The sequence below is a fragment of the Opisthorchis viverrini genome, assembly GCF_000715545.1.
Source record: "Opisthorchis viverrini unplaced genomic scaffold opera_v5_324, whole genome shotgun sequence".
Lineage (NCBI taxonomy): Eukaryota > Metazoa > Platyhelminthes > Trematoda > Opisthorchiida > Opisthorchiidae > Opisthorchis > Opisthorchis viverrini.
The window spans coordinates 101,520-113,384 of record NW_008751987.1 but is presented as its reverse complement, the minus strand read 5'-3'; the positions used below and the strand labels follow the sequence as shown (position 1 = coordinate 113,384).

The window sequence follows — 11,865 nt, the reverse complement described above, 5'->3', positions numbered from 1 at the left end:
TTACAGTACTTGCGTCCTGCGTCCTTGTTTCTGACAGACAACATACATCAATACAGAGGGAATCCAGCGTACGCGCAAGAGCCACCTGTTGACCTGCTTGCTTCAGTGTGCGAACATTGAAAGTGGCTAAGTAGACAGGCTTTCGGGGTTTGAAAACAGACTTCGAAGTGTTTAGGGTTGTAACTGAACTCGGACGTGCAGAAGCTGCAGCTGAAAGTGATGCAGGGCGAGCAAAACGGTCAGTCCTAGAGCTGGGACCTGCGGATAAAGTATTCAAATTTGGGCGAGGGAGGGCGGAAGATGGAAAACGTGAAAGTGAAAGAAGGGAGGCGTCAGCAGTAGCATGTTTTCGCTTACCCGCCCTGCTGTATGCAGCGAGTAAGGTGGCCCGGCTGATGGCACCACGCGACGGCCGATGTGGCATGAGAGTATTGTTAGTTGTGTAGGTCATGGTTGTACGAGGGCTGGGATACTGCCAGGGCGCCCACACCTAGACAGGAGAACGATTAGGGTCCTCAACCAAAGCCTTTGGCTCAAAAGCCTAACCGCAAGGCAGCGGTGTTTGGCGGTGAAATGCAAATGCATTACCTTTTCTACGGAACAAGTCGCCATACATGTTCCAACCCCCAACTGGAGGGCCAGACAAACCGCCACACCACGATAAGGTCCATTCTCTTCGTGACGGCCAGGTTTTCCCTCTAACGGTATTTTCTCAGCTAAGTTCTTGGTCTGAACCTTCCAAGCTAGCGCTTCCGTGAAAAAAAACACCAAGCTGCACAACGTGTATTAGCGCCCAAAACCAAGTCAAAAGCACATACAATCCGTCATATATAAGCTACGTGCGGCGACAAAATTTTGGAAATTATTATGCCTTTTAGATGCGCCATTGACAACCGGCACTCGCCAGATACTTGATCATGATTGGCTGTTGCGTGCAAACATCCGGCTTATCAGAGCCCGCTTTGATTCTGTATCGGTAAGCGACCCAATTTTTTTATTAATCTCGTGTGGGATAGGCTTATTGGCCGTGGTAGCGCCTAAAGGCGAGCGGTGAAGCGGTATCGGTGCGGAGTTCCGCCTAGCAGACTGACCACGCTGTTCACCGTGCATCACACCCCAAACTTTTCCAGATCTGTTTTCAAATTCCGGAAGTCGGTCTACGTAGTTGCCTTCAATGTTCGCACACTGAAACAAGTTGGATAGCAGGTACCTGTTGTTTGTACGCTGGATTCCATTTGTATTGATAAATGCCGCCTCCGCGCGGTTCGCTTGGCAATGTCTGTGGGAGAATCTCGAGTAGGTGAAGTCTACTTGCACCCAAACTGACTGCAAGTCTGAATCTATCAAAGACAGCTTCTATGACGACCTAGGTGATCTCTTACAACGGCCTGAATTCTTAGACATCGTTGTGGTTGGTGGTGACATGAACGCTCACGTGGGTACACTAAGTCGGCTGAGACCCATTTAGGCGTTCTTCCTGGCCCGGATACCAGGCGCACGGACAACAGGGATCGCGTACTTCAGATGTGTGCCGATCATAGACTGCTCCTTTGCAGTATGAATTTCCGGGACAGTGCAAACTGCTTGACAACGTGATGTCCATCAACAAACCAGTCCCGAATCCAAATCGACCACATCGCCGTCAGTTACCGGTGGTGAGGGTTAATCACTGCCTGCCGCTCCTTCTCTAACGCCAGTGCGAATTCCGACCATGTAATCGTGAGATGCTGCTTTTTATCGCACTTTTCGAGTCTATATAAAACGCGCACACCTCGCTTAGCCATCGGGAAGCAAATGGACCTTGAAATCAAACGAAACTTTCAGAACCGGCTCCTCAAACGCCTGTGGGACCGGATGTTAACGGCTACTGGGAACGGACATCCACAGTATTACTCAGCTGGAACTTCCGTTTGCGGTGCAACCCAGCCAACATCCAGACATTGGACCCATGATGGGACCGTGGCTTGGCTGGAGGTCCGGCGACAGATTCCTTCTGACCGCAAATACAACTCAACCAGACGCCTCATCCAACGCCAGATAAAACTGAGTGTCCATGCAAACCGTAAACACTGGACCTGAAGAGTCGGAGAAATGGAAGAGGCAAAAAATGCTGGGAGCGTCTGCAGGCTTGCCACTTGATTTGTTCGATTGGTCCTCGGAAGCCTTTTTCAGTGAAACTATCAGCGACTGGAATGGCTGTCTCATATCCGGCAAAAGAGAGCATTTGGGACACTGGGCATCATCATCATCGACAGCATGACATCAGTGTTCAACACCGATGCTTCACTGCCGTATACTGGGCACAATACTTCGGACAACAATTCAGTTGGCCACCTGATGTCCCCAATCCTGGCTGCCAGCCTTCAATGGAATGGTGGGCTGTGAATATGACAGCCCATTCATTTTCAGATATGTCTGAGTAGACATCTCTACTCAAACGTCATCTTGCTTTTGGCCCTGGCCTTCCACCTGCTGTCTTAAAAGATGGCGGTGAATCCCTCAGTCAGTGCCTGTGTAGCCCATTTGTGTCTGGGAGAAAAAGGCTGTTCCAGACAACTGAGGTGGATGGATGATAGTGCCCATTTTCAAAAAGGGTACTCGCAGTGAATGTGGTGACCACACAGAGGTCGATTTGACTCCCGTTGTAACAAGGCTTCCGGTGTCACTGATTTTTCGGTGTCTTATGACAGCACGCAAATCCTTGGCCCGTGAGCATAGAACGGGATTTCGACCAGGTAGTGTTGCGTTGACCAGATCTTTAAGCTGTCAAGTGTTAGAGTAACGCCATATGAGCATACAACCCACAATCTTGGTATTCATTGAATTCAAGGATGTCTTCGATACTGTCGATCGGCCAGTGCTATGAACCACACTCGCTCAACGGGGTATGTCCCAGAAGTCTGTGAACATCATCCGGTCCCTATATTTGCATACTTCTGGGCATTTGGTGGTGTATGGTGAACTCTCCAAAAGCTCCCTTACAAAAATTGGTGTCTGACAATGATGTACACTCTCCTCATTCTTGTTCAACTCAGTCGATGATGAAATAATGGGAAAAACGCTGGAAGGTCTTTAAAACCTCTGCGTTCACATTGTTGCTGGTATCAAGGCTGTCGATCTGGAGTACGCAGACCACGTGACCCTCATCGTTGAAAACGAACGCGCAGCACTAGCTGTATTGAATAGACTGTTCACCGTCATGCCATCTTTCGGTATGAGTCCAGTACCCTCAAAGTTCAAGGCTATCCTCCAGAATGTGCAGTCTCTGAATATGTCCCTTGCGATTCCACAGAACCACTGGAGGTTGTGGAGAATTTCACACGCCGCGGTAGATGCAATAACTCTGACGTAAGTGTGTGGTGAAATCAGTTTACGAATCTTCAAGGCCCGGATCGAGTTTGCTAATTTGCGTAAAAATGCATATCACTGGGTATAAAGAGTCGCATGTACCAGGCTACAACAAGGGCTGTGGTGGTTGTGTGGTTGCGAAACATGGGCTCGGTGGACAGATGATTTGAGACGTCTTCAGGATTTATATCCATCGATGCCGCAGAAGCGTCGTTGGTGTCGAATGACGTCAACGAATGTGTAACGAGGTAACTAGAAGACGAGTATTTTTGCAGTGGTTCAATCACTGAAAATATCCAGCACCGTCAAGTACTGTGGCTGTGAGATGCCCGCAGTTATCCCTGCATTCTGCAGGGAAATAAGAAGTCGGACGTCATGTCGTATTTCTTTTGCTATCATGTGCCTCTCCAAACAGGTTGAACACTGATAGATATGGTTAAGATTGTCATGCTCACTCTTCTTCCCCTCTTTCAGCTTCTTTCAGATATCCGTTCTCAACCACCAGCCACATCTGTTCGTTCAACAAATGGCAGATGACCCCCCATATAAGCCTCCCTTTGTGTTTCCCGATATATGGGAGGACGATGATGCGATGTTTTCTCTTATGCAGCCAATAAAACGTCCAAAACACGTCGATCCCGAGACTTATAATCGTAAAGTCGATTTCTGGAGCGCGCTTGTTTTGAGATACACAAAGGAACAGCGGGTTTTACTTGTCAGTATCCGAGCTTTACAGTCAGTCTTCTCACGCGATTTCGTAGAAGAGGGTATTACACTGAGTCCGGCTTGTTTGGATGCAGTCTTTGATAAGTTACAAGCCGCGGGCCAAGCAAAACCATACACTGAAGATGTCAGTCTTGTGTACTCCATCCTCAAGACGGGTATCAATTACATGCTGAAGATCCCGGCATCATTGGCTATGCAGTATGCTTTTGGGTAAGTGCGATTTCTAGCTAACTTTCTTTAAGGCAGTCTCTGGGAACTGATGCCTCGAAAGTTGACGTGGATGATTTATTCGTTTTTGAGCAGCTAGCTCAGGAACTCATAGGAGATTTTATATCTTATTTCAACAAGACCAGATGTCACAAAAGGTTGACACTGAGACTTCCCGCATACGAATACGATGAGTTTGAATCCGCCTTGGCTGAATTCTTCTCACACGAAGCATCTCGGGACTTTGTGAGGAAATATTCGATGAATTCAATGAACTTAGTGAAGGTTGATAGAGTGTGCGACGCGTCCAACAGTTGGGAGTCTAAAGTAAGTCCATCTATTAGGTCACGGTTCCCAAAGCTACGTAGAGGTAAACTTTATAAGATGTTTCGCTTGTTTCGCGAAATTAATCGTAATTTGTTTGGGCTGGGATTTACTTTGTTCCTGATCCTCTCCCCTAGGGCTTATAACACATGGTATGCACACTTCCTATTTTTCAACAAAAAGTCGCGAATGTATAGCTGACCATTTCAATGCTGATGTCTATTCCAGCTAAACATGTGGGTAACATAAAATCGTGGCTAAGCGGTCCCCTAGGTCTCAGGTCCTAACCTGCGATAAATGTAGTTGTTTTCAGTTCGTCTTGTTTTCCGTGGAGATTCACGACAAAGACGTTAAACGAATTCGTGTAAGTACAGCAAATGCCCCGTTAGGTAAGAAACAGAGCTTTTAAACAGGAGCAAAGACTACGATATATGACGTCGTCGGTGAATCTTCACACAAGTAATTCGACTGGACCCTTAATCATAAGACATTCGTCGCTGGACTCCATGACACTCCGGCTCCTCTGAATAAGGCGCTTGTTCTAATCATTAAATTGATCAAGTACGTTGAGTCAAAGTCTTCCTATAGTTGTCTCAGTGGATCCTTCATAAAGAAGAACCACGGTTCAGTTATTCTTATATTACTTCGAGCTGGTTATCGCAAGTTAGTCGTAACACTCCAGTCTCTGTTTTATGAAGGAAGCGTTAGCAACTAGTTGTTTCCTAACCTTCTGCCGATGATCCCCATGTTTCATAAAAGAAAATGCACATTCTGCAGCTTCACCTATATTGAGACGATACAAGTAATGAACCTTTCATCGACAGGTAAAGGTCATATCGCACATATCGCCTCCATTTCTTCGCTAATCGACCTCCGGGCACTATCATCATATCAGATTGACCGATCACTAACAACCCCCCGCCGTACTAGCAACAACTGCATTTTCAATGTTTAAGCAGTTCGTTCAACAATAATAGAAAAACCGTTCAGCTGTAGCATCCTTTCGGTACCTAGCTGTCGTACGACCCAAAGGAAGCACGAGGGCTGGAATATTGCCAGGTTGCTCAAGGCCAGACAGGGGAAGTCGAGAGCCAGAGGTCGGGTTCAAACCACGGACCTCCTGGTCAGTAAATTCGCGCTCTAACCACTGAGCCATTCCGCCCCCATTCAACAACAGGTGATTTGAGAGCTGCCTTTTACTTGAATGCTTATTCAGTGGATATCTAGCATTGTTCAAGTCACTCAGTCTACCCAGTTGCAAAATAGTTGGAACATAGTCTGTTTGTTAATGAGGCGTAACTAATACATTCTAATCGCAACACATTCGTGAAGCAAGGTTTTACTTTTCCAAATCGGTGAACGAAGCTGCGGCAGCTGGAACCACTGTACGGCAAACATGTGGTTTTTATGCCTGTTGATGATGACGTTTTCAACCTGTTATTGCACTGTCATTGCGCCCCTTAACGGCTGCTGTTCTGCCCACCTATACGTCTGTCTTCCACCGCCGTCAAATGTTCCATAGACAACCACAGACCAGCTTAATTTTGAAGACAATGTCCAGTTCATGTTATCGTAAGCCGAGGCAAGTAGTCGAAATCGTCTCTCCTGGAGGTAGAGCGTGCTTATAAATTATTACACGCCGGATATCCAGTTTTGCTCTCATGAAAGCGACCGTCAGCGCAATCTTCATACACATCCGCGGACCGGTTTCCGGTAGCCACGTTTGCAACATGCAGTGCCATTTTCACTCTTAAATGTGATATCGTTGCAGGTAACTCACGTGAAATGCCTATCAGTCCGTGTATATCTGAATAGTAGCAGCGCTTTTACTTTTATTTGTATCCATAATTCACCCTGGCTTTGTTATTTGTTCACAGATTGTGTGGGTGTCCGAGACTCTCCAGGCCACAGTCCCTTATGATCCAAAGAATAAAACTGCGTTGGCCGTACTGACTGGTCTGGCTCACCTGAAATCGATCATCAGGCGCCATGAAGTCGAGGAGCAAACTCTTCTCCATGAAATTGAGGTTCGCCGCAATGTGCTCAAGAAACTTGTGGCCGAGAAGAAGTTAGTGAAGTTTATTTTTGCGTTGGTATTGTGCCTTCATACCAGCAACTAAGTTTTCTATTTGAACACTGTTGTCCTTCTGGGTGATATCTTCAGTGACGCAAATCGGTTACTGAAGCATGTACAGGATTTCCAAGCCAACGATGAAAGGTAGTGGCATGACCAATAACCGTCGAATATTGATGCTAGCTGTATTTCGGGATGCGTAGTGATGATAGTGTTGAGAATATCAAATGGCGGTTGAAAGTGAACTGAAACTAAAGAAAAGTAAGGGTGTCCCATTGTTGACTTATTTGAAGCGAGAAATTCTTTCAGCATATCAACTTCCCGAGCTTGCTTCAGTTGGTGTCATCAAAGATAATTCCTGTGGATGAGTCAAGAACTCATTAGTGGAGGGGGAGCTGTTGTTTGAACACGTAATTGGCTGTAGTTCTTCATCGTAATGTTGATTAAGTTTTCAGTGGAACCACGTATCTTATTTGTTTTATTTCGGTTGACTGTTCACCACTCCTTACCTCTAAGTGTTGGAGGAGAACTATAATGGATCAATAGAACAGTGCGTTGGGCAAGATGGACAAAGTGGTTAGAGCGCGAATTTACTGACCGGAAGGTCCGTGATTCGAACCCGATCTCTGGCTCTCGACTTCCCCTGCCTAGGCTTGGGCGACCTGGCAATATCCCAGCCCTCGTTCTTCCTTTGTGTGGCGTGGCAGCTAGGCACCGAAAGAGTGCTACAGATGAACGATTAGAACAGTGCGTAAACGTGCTTTTGTTCGTTCGGTCGTGGCACCGTTTTGATGCGTAGCTACTGTGCAACTTGAACGAAGCACGAGGACTGAAATACTGCCAAGTCACTCAACCCTAGATAAAACAATCCGAAAATCTAGGGTTGGGTTCAAACCAATAACCTTCCACTGAATGGTCTCAAGCTCGGTGCGCTGTTATCGCGAGAGACAATTAACATGCCCGAACATGTTAAATGGAACACAACGTTGAGGTCGTGTTTTTTTTCTTCCAGGAGATCCTGACTAAGCGCTGAGCTTAACCTTAGTTTGGTGAATAGGGCTTGCATACGTTTAAAATAGCGTTGGGTTCAGACCTCAAACCAGTTGTTGACAAGTTGTGGGCTATGTATGATCGTGTAGCTCTGCTTCAGTTGATGGGGAGCGCATTCTCCGTCCGACACTTGTAATATACGTTCACGTGTGGGCTTAGCTCCTTCAACCTCCATAGCATTGGTTAACTGAACTTATGAGACGTATACAGCTTTGGCACATTGCCTTATTTGCTGAGGAATACATTTTCCTCACAACTTTGGTAACGCGCTCATGGGTTGTCTAGTCACTGCTGGTGGGGTGTCCGCTTGCATACTAATTGAAGTGAACAAAAAATCTCAATGGAAATTTGTACCCCCTAACTAAGTTCATCGTGCAGAGACTGCTTGTTCATCCATCTAGGCCGCAGTAGTGGGTGTAGAGTGGAATCTTATTCCCTTGAAAAACTCATTATGAAGTTGCTCAAACGCAAATGATAGCCATTTTTCACACATTTTTGAGGATAATATTTAATTATTTGGCTGGTTAGTGGAAAATTACTTCGCAAGGGCAACGCGAGTGGAATTTTCTCGGAGATCCTTTCGTCAACCAGTAATAGCCCCTCAGAAAGTAGGCAAAGAGCGGCCCTTGTCAATGTTGTCCATTGGTGAGACTACCTTAATCGATAATGACCGTGGTCGTTGAAATTCTCTCTTCTAGTCGGTTTTTCTTAATGATTCACTGGGTCAATGGATGACTTGTTTGTTTGGTATGCATTAGATAGTCGTCGAAAACTCATATAATTCCGACGACATCCGCCTCCGTGTTCGTACCAACTTTTGACCCGCAATTTGTTCGGCTTCTCGTACGAAGCATCCAGTTGTTGGAATTTACAAATTACGCTCGACACTAAGCTATTAGTGATCCTCATTTAAGATGGCATTTTTATTTAGTATCAGAACAATACCAGGGTTACCTTCAATCTTTTTTTACATCAGTAGCCTTCCAAACCACATTGTATTTATCCATTTGTGCCTCAACTATTCAACTTATCCTATCTAGGTTGCGTGAGGCGAAGAATCTACTCCGGCGAACGAAAGTACTGGAGCAGAACTTGGAGAAGAAACAATGTCAGTTACATAACCTGGAAGCTATGCAGTTGGAGCTTGAATCCGCTTCCGACAATCAGCAAGTGATACATGTTCTGAAAGACTCGGGTCGGGCTTTACAACAGCTTACTGGAGGTGACAAGGGCCTAGCCGCTGTTGAAGATGCCATGAGTGAGGTTGCTGAGAGTGTTCAAGAGAGTAATGAGGTAAGTGTAACTACAAGCAGCGCAGCGACTGATGCATTTCAGTGCTTCGACCTTAGATGAAGCTACGATTTTAAGCGCAGTCCATATAAATGCAAACATATTCAACAACAGAACTAATCGCTTTGTTTGCATCATCTGGGGGTTTTGATCGGTCTTCCCCTCTGAAAATGTAGAGTGCTTTACAAATGCTTGTTACCTCTTGGATCTTTGTTTGATCTGGACAAGTAACTTGGAAAAAACAAAAGATCAAACGACACTTGAAGTTGTGGTCAAAACAGCACAATTCCTCCCTTGTCTATATTCTGTATTCTTTTTTTCAATTGCGTTACAGCTTTTAGTCTCCATATATATAGTTGATTTCTTGCATTGGTAGCTTTTGACCCTATCTTTCTTCGAGAGAACTCATGCGCCTATCACTGGGCATTCCAATGGCCAGCCAGTATGGCGCTATCTGTACACTTGGCCACCTGGAAGTTTTCCATAAAAAGCATCTTTGGCATCATCTTTGCTGGAGTTTGTTGGGCCGTGTGCAGAGATAATCAGATATCTGTTTCGTAACCGCTGGTTCGATCCTGACACCCATCCGGTCCAGCCAACTCTGGTTGCGTACAGTCGGCTGTTCACACGAATCCAGTCAAGCATGGCGTCTTTAGTTCCAACTTTCAACACAATACCCACATCATTGAAACTACGCGAAGCCGAATTAGCTTCACTTCTCCGGATCTTGTTCAGATGTATTATTGTACTAGGCTCCTGTATGTGTATTTCGGGAGCATAGTTCATATCGGTTTTTTTTAAGAAAGAGATATGGGCAAGGGAGGCGTGTTCACTTATCTGACAAAGTGCAAACATTAAAATTTGCTACCTTGAACAAGTCCCTTTATGTGACCGCTGTCTGTTTTGGCTTTATTTTTATGAGCACATGGCTAGGAGTCGCTAAAATAACAAAACTACAAACAGGCCTAGATCGTGTTCGTTAGTAAGTAGAGTTGGTTCTGGAGAGAAGGAGACAGGGCGCTGTTTCTAAGCCGTCTCAGCTGTGTTTATTACGTCAGTTCCACGTGGTCTACTTAGTTTTTGTGCTTTACTAGCTATTTTCCTAGATAAATATATGGGAGCATCGCAGGACATTTGTTTAACCGATTTCAGCTGCTTGTCATTTTACTCGTATGTTAATGGAGAGCAACTCCCTTGTATCATCTGGTAGGACATATGTGGTCTGTCTCATTGAGCATGGTCGAGCAAATTGGGTCGCTTAGTTTACCTGTTGCTACTGGTGCCAGCGCTGCACAGATGCGTAGATGAGAGCTAAAAACCGAATACGCTAATCCAGTCAGAAAAAAACCCTCAATGGCTCATGGCAAAATTCCACATCTACCTTGCCCAGGAAGGTCTAATTCTCTCTCTTGCAGGCATTCTTCTGGTTTGATGTTGTGTCTATAAAATGGGCAATGGTCACCCAAGCGAGCCGCCAATATTTCAACACGTTTGGCAAATCGATCTTTTAGGAGCACGGTTCATTTTCCAAATAGTCTATTGAGGAGAGTCTTCTAGACTTCAAAGTGTGCTAGAGGCGCTGTTGGAGTTACCATTGCAGTCCTTGGATCCAGAAGGTGGTCTCATCCACGGTATGTCGCTGTTGATGCGGTAACATAGGGACTATGTTGCTCAGACAAGCTTCAGCTGTCAGAGTCTGTGGGAAGACCGTAGAAGTAGAGCTGCGCCTGTGCTTCTTATCTCGTAATAGCGGGCCTAAGTTCAGTTCTCTGGATGATCCTCCCATGCTGAACTTCTCAGCCTGAGAACAATAAAATAAAGCACAAAGTGTGTTAAACACCTAAAACCTGACCAGAAATATGTACAGCGCTGCACCGGTGCGACTCTCATGCAGTATCCATGTGTTTGAATCCTCCGTGACGTTGGTCATTTGCCGGTTCGCTCCACTGCATATGTGAAGTGCTGGTATAAAATTTCGACTGGTCTGTTACTGCATCTCTGCATTCGAAAGGGTTTTCAATGAGGTTTTGATGTTTTCTTTGCATCGCTTGTCATTTCTGTCAGTCTTGAATATCGTCGCAACTAGCAATGAAATATATCTTCAGAATGAAGTATTAAATTTCATTTCGCTTGAGTTACTGTCTATGCTGAGGTTTCGCATGTTGATCTTCGATAAATTCCGTGACGAAAGTATAAGAGTAGCCGTTTTTTATATACGTCTTCTCTAAAACGGAGTAGTGAAATTTTCCGATCAGAATTGGCCGACTGAGACAGACAGCAACTCGAGTTCACCATTCAACTTAAGTGATCAGCATGCAGGAGAAAAATCAAGCAATTATGGTGCAAATGCAGGACTCTCATGCTACTTTTCAGTAGAGGATATGTTGGAGCATTGTGCGACAATTTTGTCTCCGAAGCTCTGTACAACACTTTAGCATACTTTAACCGTCTGGTTGATTGACATCTTGACTGACAGGTGATTTTTTTTACCATGTTAGCACAACCGCCCACTCAGTTTCGCAGTTCGAGATATATATATTTGGCGTGCTGTTGCGTTCTGTTTGTCACCAATCAGGTTAGCCTACAAACCATAATTTGCTCACCCAGCAGCAACATGGTAGGAAGCAGAAGCTAGCTCGTGGTCGGACAGGTGAAAAGAATTGTTCAAATGCCCGGATACACACATCGGAAGTTTTACATTTCATCATTTGTTTCCAGCTGACTCGTTCTCGCAAGCCAGTACAGAGGGTCCGTTGATATTTCAGTAGTGGTCCAGCCTTGAGTACTCCTTGTCTTGTTCACGTATAAAGCATTGTCTCCAACCATATATATATATATATATATAT

At 45.3% G+C, this 11,865-nt stretch overlaps 3 protein-coding genes across 3 annotated transcripts in view; 1 reads left to right on the top strand and 2 right to left on the bottom strand.

Annotated features, from left to right (window-relative positions):
* The window catches only part of T265_10060 (hypothetical protein), a gene marked incomplete at both ends in the record, with an annotated part of 7,062 nt that extends 6,175 nt beyond the window's left edge, over positions 1-887 (bottom strand). The window contains 3 exons of the mRNA XM_009176318.1: positions 5-490; positions 547-630; positions 840-887. Of these exons, the coding sequence (XP_009174582.1) occupies positions 5-490; positions 547-630; positions 840-887 (618 nt within the window). The remainder of the gene's footprint in view (positions 1-4; positions 491-546; positions 631-839) is intronic.
* A 2,312-nt stretch (positions 888-3,199) lies between these two features.
* The window catches only part of T265_10058 (hypothetical protein), a gene marked incomplete at both ends in the record, with an annotated part of 10,332 nt that continues 1,666 nt past the window's right edge, over positions 3,200-11,865 (top strand). Inside the window, 5 exons of the mRNA XM_009176317.1 lie at positions 3,200-3,348; positions 3,823-4,284; positions 4,317-4,608; positions 6,483-6,673; positions 8,770-9,022. Coding sequence (XP_009174581.1) covers positions 3,200-3,348; positions 3,823-4,284; positions 4,317-4,608; positions 6,483-6,673; positions 8,770-9,022 — 1,347 coding nt within the window. The remainder of the gene's footprint in view (positions 3,349-3,822; positions 4,285-4,316; positions 4,609-6,482; positions 6,674-8,769; positions 9,023-11,865) is intronic.
* Positions 10,608-11,865, bottom strand: part of T265_10059 (hypothetical protein) — a gene marked incomplete at both ends in the record, with an annotated part of 49,670 nt that continues 48,412 nt past the window's right edge. The window contains one exon of the mRNA XM_009176315.1: positions 10,608-10,820. Coding sequence (XP_009174579.1) covers positions 10,608-10,820 — 213 coding nt within the window. The remainder of the gene's footprint in view (positions 10,821-11,865) is intronic.